Below are 13724 nucleotides of genomic sequence, written 5' to 3' on the forward strand. Positions count from 1 at the left end.
GGTAGGGGTGTGAGGACGGGCGGCGGGGGTGAGGGGGGAAGGGGGCGCACTCACGGTTGTCAGTGACCTCGAGGCGGATGGCCAGGCTCTCGTAGAGGGGGCAGTAATGGTGGTGCAGATTACAGGTGTACAGCCCCGCGTCTGTTTCCTCCACCGCTACGCGCAGGCAAGGAAACCAGCCATGAGCTCCGGGCCAGCCCGCGACCCTCCCAGCCCCCCTCCCCTACCCCGGCGCCCGCCCCGAAGTTCAAGGTCCCATACCGCGGATGAGCAGGGAGAAGTTGCCCTCGTGGAAGGCAGAGGGCGGCAGCAGGAGGCGGCCGCGGTCGCGCGGCTCATACACTCGTTGCTCGCCGGCCGAGTACATGTCCACGAGCCGGCGCGCGGGGCCGCCGCTGCGGCGGCCGCTGATGTCCCAGTGGACCACGCGCTGGCGGTCGTGCAGCCGGTCTTGGGTCCACACCATGCGAGGGCTCTGGCAGCGTAGCACAGCCCGGGCACCAGCCGCCCAGGTCACTTCGGACTCCGACACCACGGAGCTGCCTGCCGTCGAGGACCCAGATGGCCCTGATGGGGAGGGGGGTCACTAGGGGCCGGGCGGGACCCAAGGGATCAGGTACAGGGTGGGGCTGGCCAGATGGGAAGGGGGCCATCAGGGGAAGGCGGTCACTAACCTGAGGACAGAAGGACAGCAGAGCCTGGAAGGGGAAGTAGAGGGCGTCACATGGGGATGGGGCATTTGGGTCACCCACACAGGGGGAGGGCGCTCGGACCCTAGTCCTTTCTGTAGTCCTCCCTGAGGTGGGTGCTAACGACATCCACTTAAGGGGTGCAGATAAAGCCAGAGAAGCAAGGGAGCACAGGTGGGTCCCCTCTGGCCCCACGGCATCCTCACGCCCCCTGCTGGGCTGCAGAACAGGGCATGCGCCTTGGGAGGTGAGAGGTGGAGCCAGGGTTAGACCCCTCAGGCCAGCTCTGGAGTGCGTGCTTGTCACCACAGGCCAACTTCAAGAAGGGTGGCCACCATCACCCTCAGTGCAGCAAGGCCACAGGAGCCTCGTGCTCAGGGAGGCTGGTTGTGGGGATGCCAGCACGCGTTTGTCCCGCATGGACCATGCACCTGCAGAGGGCCATGCCACATGAGCCCCGAGGGTCCCAGGCTGGCTGGGAGCCCCACCCCACCCTCAGTGCTCGGGGCTGGAACCCCACCAGCCTTCCCGAAGGGCCAGGGGCTGAAGCTCAGGAAGGCTGGACGTGGGGAGTGACCCGCCATCCGCCACCCCACAAGCCAAGTTCCTGCTCCGGAGATGTGGCTGCGAGCCCGGGCTGAGGAATGTGCTGGTCAGCAAGGCAGCCTGGGGGCGGGCTCAGGGGGCCTGGGAGCAGACCCTGCGGTCCCCGCAGCTCCCAGGCCCCTACTATCCCCAACCCCCTCCCCTCCTGACAGCTGGGAGAAACGCAGGTCTGGGGGCTTCCCTGAGCAGCGGGGTGCTCGGGGGACCCAGTGCGTTGCCTCAGCCTCCCTGCCCTTCTTGGCCTCTGGCCTCTGTGTGAGGGGAAGGCCCGGAGGACGCTATGGACATCATACCCTCGCGGGTCCTGGGGCCCTTATCATGGGGAGCTGTCCCCTCTGAGGCCCCAGTCCCGTCCCCTTCCCAGTGGGGGTGTCCCACCCCTCTGGGCTTAGCTCAGATGGGCGGGTTTGCCTAAAACCCAAACTCACTCAGACCCACTCGGGGTCCGCGCCCCCCAGCCCCCACCCCCAAACTCACTCTGCAGGAGCACCAGCTCCCAGAGCAGAACGCGGGGCTGCAGCTCCATGGCGCCTGCCGGCCTGGCTTTGTCTCACTCCAGCTCCAACTGTCCGGAAAAACAGCCCGGCCCCCTCCCGCTCCTTAGCACTGGCAGTGACATCACGGAGCCCGGGGCTGGTCGACAGTGTGCAGACCGCCCCTCACCGCCCCTTGGTCCCTGCCCGGCCCCTCCCCCGCCCCTAGCTGGCTGGTGGGGAGGGGGAGGGCTGTGGCCCTGTGTCTCAGACAGCAAAGGGAGTCTGAGCAAGACCTGCTCCCTCTGTGGCTCCGGTCCTGGAATGGGGACAGTAGCCCAGCCCTCTGAGGGCAGGAGGGCCTGAGGGCATGGTCCCCGATGCCATGTGGGCATCTGTGACATACGGCCCCTTCTGGGGCTGCTGCAGGGCTGGGCTTCTGGAGTGAGCAGCCCTTCACCCACCTCTGTAGGGGGACACTGTCCCAGGGTATCCCCCCACGTGAGCAGCCTGGTCGCAAAGCTACTGTGAAGCTGGAGGCCAGCAGGAAGCCATCCTGAGGCAGGGACCCCCAAAAGCCCAGGCGGCCAGACCATGTGCTCTTCCTGTCAGAATGACGACGTGCCGTGCCCCCTCCTTGGGGGCTGCACCACTTAATCTGCAAACGGGCAGCAGAGCAGCACCAGCCTTGGGGCCCAGGGTGGTCCTGGGGACAGCAGGCACCTTCACATTCCACAGAGCCAGGGAGGCGAGGGGCGGGGACCCTGAGCACTGAGGAGGCCAGTGGGCGAGCAGCCCCCACCTTTCTGGCCTGCCCCCCAATATCTGCCCCCCCCATCAAGAACAAAACCTGGTGTCCCTCAAACCAAACCTGCAGTTACACTGCTCTTGGGAGCACCCCCACCCACCCAGACCGGGTGACAGTGCTCCGGGAGCACCCCCGCCACCCAGTCTGCACGGAAGGAGGAGTTTATGAGCTCCCCCTCAAAGGCGCAAATTTGAAACTCTGGGAAAAGTTACAAAGTCACATAAACAAATGTGAAATAACATAGCAGATACTATGTACCAAACCCACTCCTTCTAGTTAAGCAAACCTCAGAAAAATCTAAACAACCACAAAAGAAACACAAAAAACCACCGTGCATTTTTTAGACTGCCTGGTTGGATTGCATTATGGTCACAAGCCCTAGTCCCTGAAGGGCTGGGGGGGGTCTCACCCCTGAACCCCACCCTGGTCCCCAAGTCCTCAGGCAAGGAGCCCAGACCAGCCCCGGCCTGAGGCAGAGGCCAGCACCGCGCAGTGCGGGCCGAGGGCAAGGAAGGGCGGCCCCTGATCCAGACCTACGGACCTTTCCTCAGTAGGATCCCGGCCATGAGGGGTGGGGTCGGTTTTCCAAAGTGGAGTCAGAACTCACACCCCCAGATCCTCCCTGGGCCTTTCATTCTGGAAAAACAAGGCTCCTGGCAGCCTTGAGCGCCTCCCCCCTCCCACCCCCGTTTTTCTGACTGGTTCCTATTAGCGCTGGTGGCCGCCCTCCCCGCCCCCCCCACACCCCGCCCATGTCTGTCTCTCCATCTGTCCTCTGTTCCCGCCTTTGTCTGCCGCCATCTCTCCTCCAGGGAGGGGAGAAATCCAAGCCAGAGGGAGGCAGGGGCGACCCAGGGCCGGCCCGCGGTCTGGAAGGGGTCAAGGTCAGCTCCTGGCCCCGAGCAAGGAGCCTGGGAGCACCCTGTCCACCCTCCAAACTACCTGCGGTCCGGCTCAGGCCCTCACCTCACCCACATGCAGAAAGCAGCCCAAGGGGGCGCCACTGAGCCTGACCCGCTGCACCACTGGCCAGACGGACAAGAGTGGTGGCTGCAGCCCTCTGCCCTGCCCCACCCTGTTCTCCGCTTGAGACCCTGGAGCCCAGACGAGCAGAGGGCGGCTGCCCCGCCCCCGGCCTTGGCAGCAAATGGCCGCAGATGAGAGCGGAGGCTCCGCAAGCAGCAGGCCCTGCCGACCAGACCACCTGCCCGTCCCACAGCCAGGGCGAGTGTCCCGCTCCCTCTCAAGTGCCTGCGGGCTGCTTGGTTCCTGGCCTTGCCCGGCACCTCCGTCTGGGAAGAGAACAGACCGGGACAAAGCAAAGCCACTGACATCACTGTGGCCCCACCCTGAGCTCTGGCTGAGGCCCCAGCCACACAGGAGCCCTGGACCCACTTCCCCTCTCCCAGGACGCATGGCTGAACAGGGGGGTCAGCCTGCTGGCCAGTGGGGGACCAGACAGTGGCTCCTGTGCCTGTGGAGTCGGACATTCCAGGCAGCCGACTCACTGCAAGGAAAAACCGCAGGCACAGCCAGACTCACTCACGCTCACACACACACGCTCATGCTCACACTCACTCACACACATGCCACATGCACTCACACGCGTGCTCACACATGTGCTCACACACACATGCTTATGCCTGCTGCTGCTGAACACCTACTGTGTGCCAGGGGGAGTCAGTGCTGAGCTGGATGCCAGGCTCCCGCCCCACTACACTGGAGCTTCTGGAGGGAGGCTGGCTGACCATAAGATGCTTTGTGCGCTGTGACAAGTGCTGTCAGCATAAAATAGGGTGGGGCCCCCTCCTCTGGGCTGAGCCCAGGCCTCTGAAGGAGAGACCCCACAAATGACCAGGCCAGGCAGGGGTGGGAAGCCGCTTCCCCAGGGGAGGCGGCACTGGCGCGGTCCAGCTTCCAGGCCGCCCAGCGAGGGGGCCTGGGGCCAGGCGGGGGCCGCAGCGCAGGAGGGGCGCGGCTGCTGCCATGGACACGCGAGGTGGTCAGGGCAGGGCTGTCAAGAAACAGCCCCGAGGGCTGGGTGGTGGGCACCCAGGCTCCTGTGTTCCCCTGCGCGTGGGTGCCCGCGGTGGCACCGCTGCGCACCCACGTGAGAAACGTGTTGGATGTCACTCTGGATTCAGAGTCCTCGGCATAGTCAGCTCGTCCTGCAGGCAAGGCTGTGCAAGGGCCTGTGGAGGGGACAGCACGGCAAGACCCTGAGGGCGGCCCCAGCCAACAGCCAATAAGAACGGGGACCTCAGTCCCACACCTGCGAGGAACAGGATGGGTCATGGGTCGAGCCAACCGCCTGGGTGGGCGGGACCACGACCCGAGGTGTGGGTGAGGACGTGGCCGGCAGACACCGGTTCTCCCAGTATGACCCTGAGCGGACGCCCCAGACGCCTGGCCCACGGGAGCCGTGAGGGAGCGAGTGCCCACTCTATGCTGCTAGGTTCGCGGAGCTCTGTGACTCGGCCGTCAGACCAACACCACCACCCCCTGAAACAGAGCCAGGGCAGGACTGAAAGAGGCGGAAGCCGCAAGTTTCACAAGGAGAAGTGACCTGTCTCGGCTCAGGTCGGCTGCGGGCAGCAGAGCGTGCTGCAGGATGCCCACAGAGCCGCGCAGGACCCTGGGGCCTCCTGAGATGTGCCGGTGCACCGGAGGGCGGGGTGGCACAGACCACAAGCGCTGGACCTCGCCCTCACACCGTCCCCCTGCTGGCTTGGACCAGCCTCCTAGGCAGCGGTCACTTGTGTGTACGTCGGCCCTGCTCCCAGAGTCCTGCCACTCTACCCCGTCGCTGCGTCTCCGGATGGAGAACCACCCGTCCCAATGGCGGGGAGACCTTCGTGCACACTGTGATTAGAAAACACGAACAAGAAGATCTGGAAATATGTGAACACTACGTCACGGCCCCGCCCGCCCTGTCATCCTGAGACCAAATGTCACCCACATCACCTCTGGCTTGTTTCATGTGGAGTGGGGCAAGGCCAGCCGGCTCGCACGCACACACAAGAACCGTGGCCTCGGGCTCCAGGGTTGGCCTCTGCACCTTAACCTGTCCCGTCCTGCCTGCTGTCCCTGCCAACCGGTCAGCTGCGAGTCAAGGCCATCAGCCTGCTGACATCACTATTCGCCTGCAGCGCCAGCTGTGCTGGGAGTGGGGAAGGGGCGGTCTTCCTTCCGGGAAGGCGGGGGCCCACAGGTGCCAGCAGCCACCCAACCAGCCCCCTGGGAGGACCGAGTGCCGCTTCCACATGTGACATGCGTCCTGGTTCCTAGGCAACAGCTCCCTGTACCCAACCTGGGAGATTCACCTTTAAGTGTGACTTCTAACGTGGTTATGGTTACAGATTTGGTTTACCCAACTGCCCCCTGACAGAGAGGGGACAAACTGGCACGGTCCCTCACTGCAGGTGTAGGAATGCTGTGGGGGGAATGACAGGAGGTCCAGCTGTCCCAGTTAGGTGGGGGACAGGAGGAAGGGGCTCTCCTGCGTCTGGCTGTGGCTGATGGGTCAGCCATCTTGAAGCCTGGCCATCTTGAAGCCTTGGCCAGGCCCCAGTCACCTCCCTGCAGCCCTCTTGACAGGGACACCCACACCCCTGGGCCCACCTGGTGCTTGTCCCACAACCGCAGGCCGGCCTCGATGACTGTGGTTGCAGTGCTCCCTGGGGTGGGGGTGCTGGGCCCCCATCGAACTCGCCATGGGTTCTGTCCTGCTGCGGACCACACAGACGAGAGGGCCATGGCAGGGGCCCCGAAGCGGCCGCTGTCCTCAGATACCGCCACCCCGCATGGTTTCCTGGGCGAATCCGGAGTCCCTTGTTACCTCCCACAGGTTTAGGTGTCCCTGAGGTTCGACGTGAGGGTGTCACAGACTCGCCTCTGGACCCAGGGGCGTTGGCAGACGCCTGCACGGCCCTGCAGGCCTGTGGGGGTCGGGCTCAGGGCGGTCCTGAGCCGGTGGCCAGGTCTCGGATCTGCAGTTTCCTCTGCCTGCTTGCGGGTCTTGGCTGGCCAGCGGGCCCAGCGTCTGCTGGGGTGCGCAGCAAGGCTGCGTCCTGCAGGGTCGGCACGCGGAGCAGAGCCCTGCAGAAGCACTCCGGCCCTTTTCCCGGGGGCACCCGCTTCCGATCTGCAGCTTGGAGCAGGCAGCATGGGGACGCGGGAGCGTCACCGCCAACCTAGCTGGACACGGCAGCCGCCAACCGCCGGGCCGAGTCCTGTCTCCGGCAAAACGCCTGCTCCGAGAGCGTGGCGCACGGTGTCTCTGCGAGCGACACGGCCCCTGAGCAGGCGGGACAGCAAAGGCTGTCGGGCTCCAGTCCACGCTGCGGCGCCTTCGGTGGCCCCGAGCCAGCGCACACACAGAAGCAGACGCCTGTGCCGTGGTCCCTGAGCCGGCCTCATGCAGGAACGCGGTGTCTGCTGCCCAACATCAGACACGAAGCCCTCGCGTGACGACGGCCCCACCCGGGACACGCACAGCGCGGGAAGGCCCCGCCGCCTTCACATCTGACCTTCTTCACGAACGGGGAGCTCGCACCTGTGACGGGGTGGCGACTGTGGCATGAGACACGTGGTCACCTGTCACGGCCTGCGGCCCCAAAGGCAGGTGAGGTTTAAGACAAAGGAGTCTGGATTTGAGGCCTGAACTTGGGGGAGGACACAGGACTTGTGAGGGGAACTGGTGTCGGTCACTGTTGACCACCCACAGGAAACGATGATTGTGCCGGCCAGTTCTCATCAGGCCGACACACTGCAAACTGACACAACAGCAGGTGGCCACTGGGGGCACTGGTCCTTAGAAACCAGGGCCACCTGGAGTGATGTCACAGGCCCCAGGTCAGCAGCGGCGGCACACGCAGCTGCCTGGAGACAGGGAGCCGGTGGAGGTGAGCTCTTGTATTTTATGAAAAAAATATTTTTAAACAAACAAAAAAAACGCTGGCGACCTGGTAAAGCAGATGTCAGTCCAGGGGGTTCGGCCGGGGCCACAAGGGGGGCCTCAGAAGCTGCACCTGTGTGGGGAAGTGCAACCCCCGTCTAGGACACTGCGTTGAGCGTTCGCTTTGCATGCCAAGGTCACTGTCTTCCCTGTCTGTCACACGTGCCCTTCCTCAGTCTGACATTCACGCGCCTGTGGATGTGCTTACACGTGCAGATGTGCTGGTTAGATGACAAATTTAAACCGTCAGCTTTAGTTACCTATATCCTCCTGTGTACGTGACACAACACACATCACGTCAACCTTACCATCCGAATTAGACGTAATTTGGACGAAGAGCAAACGTTTTCATGTAGTGACCCACTCTTCCTGTAACCTGCGAATTTCAGTGTCTTTAGAAATTGTGTAGCTAGTTCTTGTAGCCTCGGCTGCACTGACGAACCACCGTGAACTTTCGTGCTTCAAACCGCGCTGTGGGGGAAGCATGGACAGCTGGCCCGCAGATGTCTTCTCTGCCCAGCACTGACGTTAGACATGCGACAGTTTGGCCCCCCAGCACAGCACAGAGTGAACCTGGATGTGACTCAACAACTCTCGCGGGCTGACCGGCAGAACCCCCACGAGGGCCTGGGAAATGCGGGAAGCTGAGTACGAGGCTGAGGGCAAGAGGAACTGGTCTGGCCGGGCACGAGCTGCTGGGGCCGCTTCCCACGGGCCGCAGCTCCTGGTCATAACACCGACGCGCATGCGCCCCGGGAAGCGCTGAGCCGACGTCGGGTGGTGGGGCCTCGCTTCCGTGTGGGGACGGCGGCATGCACTCTGTTCACCTCCGTGGCTATGGCTGGATTCTGGCAGCGACAGTGACGGATACCCGCACGTGCACGTCCCTAGCTGTCGCCGAAGGCCTAGAAGTGAGCACGGCCAGCACCCAGCCCTCGGCTCCCAGGCTCCCTGGAGAAATGGCTCATCTAGGACCCGGGGGCGGGATACGGGGTGAGCCCCGAGAGCCTGTGGTGCCAGCAGGGAAGGAGGTGCTGACATGAATGCCGGGCGCTGCAGGGGCCGGGCCGCAGCGGAGCACGTGGAGCAGCAGAACAAAGTGGCAGGAGCATGAAACAAAGCAGTACCCCTGAGCCCACACTGACACGAATAAGAAAACGGCTCTCTCCACGCAGAATTCCCAGTAACCTACGCACATAAAGAAGAGGCTGGCAGCGCCCCAGCCCCTCATGCACAGCCGGGCACCGAGGTGGGGGTGGGGGGGCAGTGCTGTCTCCACGACCTCTATGGCTCGTGGGTCAGGGTCTCCTCTTCAGCGAGTCAAAATCCTGGCCAACTCAAACGAACACTTGGTCCGCATGCTGCAGGCTAATGGCTGCCACGGCTCGGCTGGGGCTGGAGGGTCCAGACAGCGTTGCACTGGGCAGCGGGGGCCGCAGTCCACAGGGCGCTGTAAGTCCCCTGGCCTTTCCTCTCCACCGCCCTTGTCACTCAGCAGTCTAGGCCGGTTCCCTCCTCCCACAGGGGGAGCTGCCAGCCCCTAAGGCCTAAACCTGGCAGATTCCACCACATCGCCTTCTTGGTCCCGGCAGGTCCCAGCTGATCCGGGGAAGGGGAGACAGACCCCAGCTTTCTATAGAGGGGCAGCAAAGCCACACTGCCATGAGGATGGGTACAGGGAAGGGGGAGGTGACATCTTTACAGGCCATACACCATAAGAGAGGTTGGTGGCACGATGAAATGCAAATAATTCAGAGCACTATTTGAGTTTACAAGAGCGAGTCCTTTATAAAAAATATAGCTATTTAATCTAACATAGTTTAACATGTATTTACAGTGATGTTTTTGGAAAATAACTTACTTGACCCACGAAAGTAATGTAGGGAGAAGGCAAGAGAATTAACATGTTAATCGAGCCACAGTCAGAGGCTGCTGCCTGTCTCCCTGCAGCCCGGCCAGGGCGCCTGGGAACAAAGGGAGATTCCTGCGGGGGTCGCTGACAGCCCGTTCCGCACACCTGTCAGGGGAAACAGGCCCCAACAGTCTCTACGTGGCGCCTCACACAGAATAAAGTCGTTCGCTCTCTCTGACTAAAACCATGGGGGACCTGGGATCAAGGGCGGAAGCTGCCAGCTACAGTCTCTTCCCTTCACCTTCCTCACCGTCCGTCCAGTCAAAGGAAATGGGAACTAAAGGGTGAGATGCGAACTGAGCTCCTCTGACACTCGCAGTGCCGCCCCTTTCCTCACAAACTGTCCTCGACGCCGACTCCGCGTGCTGAGTTCCTGCCCCGCTCTCCACCGAGGACTCTCTCCTCTGCGCGCGGCGCCTGGTCTCCTCCTGGTCCGGGGAAATCTGCCCCGTCCTGCATCAGATCCCACCAGACCCTCAGCAGCTAGAGTCTCAGTGAGCTGTTTCAACTCCGTGTGGTCACTACCCTTTTGACGCTCACGCTGTACCACCTTCGGCCAGCGAAAGCCTCTCAAGTTGGCTCCTGCCTCGTGGACAGCGGCCAGACCCCTCTCTTCGCTCTGTACGCTTCCTGCCACGGACCTGGCGTTAGCGCTGCCAGATTAAATACTGCAGGGAAAATATTTGTACTGAAAAATTACTTGTTTTTCTGAAATCTGAACGTAACTAGAGGCCCTGGAGGAACGTTCCCTCTGGCCTCTGCGCCCAGGTCCCAGCGTCCTTCCGGGCAAGCTGGGAGGCCCAGGGCTGGGCCAAGGGAATGGGTTTCTTTCTCCAGCCTCTGCTCCACGGCGACAGTCTCTCTCGCCAGCCGGAACCCAGTGGGAAGGGGCTCAGCTGCTGGCAGGGCGGGCTCGCAGGTGCATGCTGTCTGCCCTGGGCACCTGAGGCGGGTAAGGCCCAGCCAGCCCTCACCAGGACCAAGTCCAGCCGCAGCAGTCTCCTACCGCGGCCCCTCTTGTGGGCAAGAACACCCAGGCCAGTGTTGGTGTCCCAGGCATGGAGCAGACCAGGTGTGGGGCGTGAGGCTGAGCTCACTGAAATGCCCCCGCACTAGACCCAAGAAACAGGTGCCCCAGACCATGCCCACCAGCTCTGGCCCCGGCCAGAACCCAAGCCCTAGGCACTGCTAGGGGGCTAGGGCGAACAGATCACAGGCCCCGCGCTGCCCCCCCCACCTCTGCACTCTTGCTGGGGGGTGACCAGGGCAAGAACAGGGGAGACAAGGAGAAAGGACTGCCCATCCCCCAGCCTGGGGGTCAAGGTGGAGGCTCCACAGGGAGGAGGCGAAGGGCAGGTTCTCCCGCCCTGGGAGGGGCTGCAGAGATAAAAATAAAACCCGCGAATTGCCTCCTGAGGTCGTGGTTGGGGCCCAAAGGCATCCAAGCCACAGGCTGGATGAGCTCTGCACACAGGGCAGCGGGCAGGAGCAGGGAGAAAGGCTGCCAGGTCCACGCCATGTAGGGAAGGAGGGGCTGGGCTGGCTCGGGCGCTGACCTGGCGGGGCCACTGCCACCTGGACAGCGTCTGGCCCGGGTACCAGATGTTTGGGGTGGATTCCTCTGGGCTCGGGGTGGGGTGAGGGAGACGGGGGGCAGGGCTGCCCTACGCACAGCAGGCCATTTAGCAGCATCCCCGGCCCCGCCCACTGCTGTCAGCCGTTCAGTCTCCAAATGTGGCCAGGTGCCCAGATCGGAACCAACTGGCCCGGAGCAGGTAGGCCTTGTGGCACTCTACCAGCTGCCAGCCTGCAGGTGTCTGGGTCTGCGGCTCCCTGCAGGCTGGCCAGCTGCACCCCTGGAACTCACGGCTCGGCCCCCAAGTCAGCTGACAACCTAGCCCCCCCTTTCTCCTCCTGCCAGCGGCAAAGGGTGGGGTGAGCCACAGGGCAGCGATGGGGCTGGAAGGGAACGCTGAGTACAGCTGCTCGGCAGCCATGGGCGCCGGCCAAGGGCGCAGCCAGCAGGCACGGCCCCTGTGGGGAGGCCCCGCTGCACTGAGGGCAGACTTGGCACCAAGAGGGCACAGCCCGCTCCACCAAGGAGGCTCCGTCACTGAGGCCCCAGCCCTAGGACCTGGCCCACCACAGCTGGGGAAACCAAGACCCGGGAGGATGTCTGTGACCCCAGGCTGAGGCCTCCTAGGGGCGCCCTGGGCTCACTCAGGCGACCAGGCTGGCAGGGTGCTCCCGCTTTCCGCTGTCCTGGTCCTCAGGCCAGACCCCAGGGCGGCCAGAGGCCTAACCACTGCCCCCTAGGGGCCGCCAGTGGCAGCAGACCTGCACCCTCAATGGCATCAGGTCTCCTTCATCCTCCTCAAAGTCTACCGCATACAGGCGCCCCGTGAGCCCATGTCCCTGGCTGGCAAACGCAGGGCAGGGGCCCTCATGGCTCCCTGAAGCAACAGGAGTTCTCAAAACACGTGTTTTACTCCATTCCAGAGAACCTGCTGGGAAATCCGCGCTCAAGCCCGCCCCGCCCCACCCCACCCCAAGAACTGCCTTGCTCCAGGGAACTCAAACACACGCCCCACACACACTTCTGCGACCCTGTGGGAAGTGGCGTGGCCCTCACTGGGGTGGGGATGAGGGGGCACCAGTAACACGAGTGCCTCCACCAGCTGCTCAGGAAGGACACAGGGTCCTCTAAGGCCGGCAACCAGGCAGGAGCTGTCACAGAGCCTCACCGGGTCAAGGCCCCACCTTGCCCCCCAAGCCCGGCCCCTCCACACCCACTGAGAGACATGACGCCTTCCTCTTCACCTAGAGGGACCCTGGAACAGCTGGGGGCTGCTGGCTCCCACTCCTTAAACGGCACTCCTTCCTCCAGCAGCTCTAACTCTGACCTGCTGGAGCACACCTTCCAGGCCACCCCTACTTAGTCCCCAGGAAGCGGCAGAGGCCAAGGGGCCCACGGCAGGCCAGGGGTCCCGAGGCCCAGATGAGTAAGATGGGTCAGAGTCACTCAGGACCCAGGTCCTTAGAGCCTGCAGGACACTGACCACCATCTTTGGGGGAACACGGTCCTTTCCTGCCCCTCACCCTGTGTCCCCAGTGAGGCCCTCACTGACCCCCCACTCAAGACCTCGTGACCTACTCATACTCCCCACCTCAGCCTGGAAACTCCCTGACCCTCTTATGTTGTCCCATGGCACTTCTGCCATCGGCATGCTCGTTATGAGGCTGCCCTCTCTACCCGCCCCCCGAATCTAAGTGCCCTGAGGGCAGGGCTGGGCCTCTGCTCACGGCTATACCCACAGCATACATTCACTAACGGAGCCAGCTGGGGAAGGGACTGCCAATCTGCCACTCTGGGGCCTCTGTGGCTTCTCTCTCACCAGAGGCTGGCAGTGGCCTCGATACTAAGGTGGCTCACACCAAGCAGAGGGTCCAGGCTGGCAGGGCCATTTATTACAGTGGCTCAGCAGCACAGGGCGGGGGCACTCTGCTCATTTGGCCTTCAGGTAGATCTTGGGGGTCTGCCAGCCCGTAGGGGCCTCCTTCAGGCCCGCCTTCAACCAGATGCGCCTCAGGTCTCTCTCGAACTTGATCTAGGAGGAGAGGGGGGCCACAGACTGGTTTGTGGCACGGCCATGCATTCTCAGCCACCCTGGCCCCAGGGCCCACACACACCTGCTTCCTTTTCAGGCGCCCTTCCCGGACCTTCCGCCGGAGGAACCGGGTCCTCTTGACCAGCTTGCGGTACTTGTGATGGTTCATCTTCCGCCGGCGGATCTTCAGTACATTTTTGCACTGCATCCGGGGTGCATCCTGCACCCCCTCGCCCCGCTGCTCAGTCTCTTTCCCCACCTGGCTAGGCGGACACTCGTAGAACTGGGCTGGAGCCACGGTCCCTGGGACTCCAGCATCCAGTCTGGGCAGGAGGTAGCGGGCAGTCAGCCAGCTCTCCAGGGGGCTGATGGACATCTTCCTGGGGACCAGCATCTCCTCAAGCTCCAGCTGAAGCCCCTTGCCAGGGAGGATGGCAACCCCATCTGGGCCTGTTGTCTGCGTGCTATAGCGGGGCCTGCAAGCATGGCTGCCCAGTAGTCCTGAGACAGGCCAGGGCCGACTGAAGCCTGCAGGAAACAAGACAGCAGTCAATGCCCACGGGCTACACTTGACTTCAGCATGGCTATCTGGGCCTGACACAACTGAGGAGCAGAACCTCCATCGCAGACAGCAATGACTTGCACCTTATTCCTGGCCTGAACCTCTTTCC

General features: G+C 63.2%; 2 protein-coding genes across 6 annotated transcripts in view; both read right to left on the bottom strand.

The window, feature by feature from the left end:
• Positions 1-1860, bottom strand: part of MXRA8 (matrix remodeling associated 8) — a 4249-nt gene extending 2389 nt beyond the window's left edge. The window contains exons 1-4 of the mRNA XM_025047911.1: positions 1773-1860; positions 675-698; positions 262-567; positions 55-156 (exon numbers count right to left, since the gene is read on the bottom strand). Of these exons, the coding sequence (XP_024903679.1) occupies positions 55-156; positions 262-567; positions 675-698; positions 1773-1821 (481 nt within the window). The 5' untranslated portion in view covers positions 1822-1860. The remainder of the gene's footprint in view (positions 1-54; positions 157-261; positions 568-674; positions 699-1772) is intronic.
• A 7435-nt stretch (positions 1861-9295) lies between these two features.
• Positions 9296-13724, bottom strand: part of AURKAIP1 (aurora kinase A interacting protein 1) — a 5271-nt gene continuing 842 nt past the window's right edge. For 4 of the 5 annotated variants that reach the window (XM_025046821.1, XM_015592084.2, XM_015592062.2 and 1 more), the window contains exons 3-4: positions 13136-13581; positions 9296-13053 (exon numbers count right to left, since the gene is read on the bottom strand). In XM_025046821.1, the coding sequence (XP_024902589.1) occupies positions 12952-13053; positions 13136-13581 (548 nt within the window). In that variant the 3' untranslated portion in view covers positions 9296-12951. Of the gene's footprint in view, positions 13078-13135; positions 13582-13724 lie in introns of all 5 variants that reach the window. The other variant, XM_025046857.1, reaches the window with a different exon arrangement.

This window comes from Pteropus alecto, unplaced genomic scaffold (genome assembly GCF_000325575.1).
Source record: "Pteropus alecto unplaced genomic scaffold, ASM32557v1 scaffold700, whole genome shotgun sequence".
Lineage (NCBI taxonomy): Eukaryota > Metazoa > Chordata > Mammalia > Chiroptera > Pteropodidae > Pteropus > Pteropus alecto.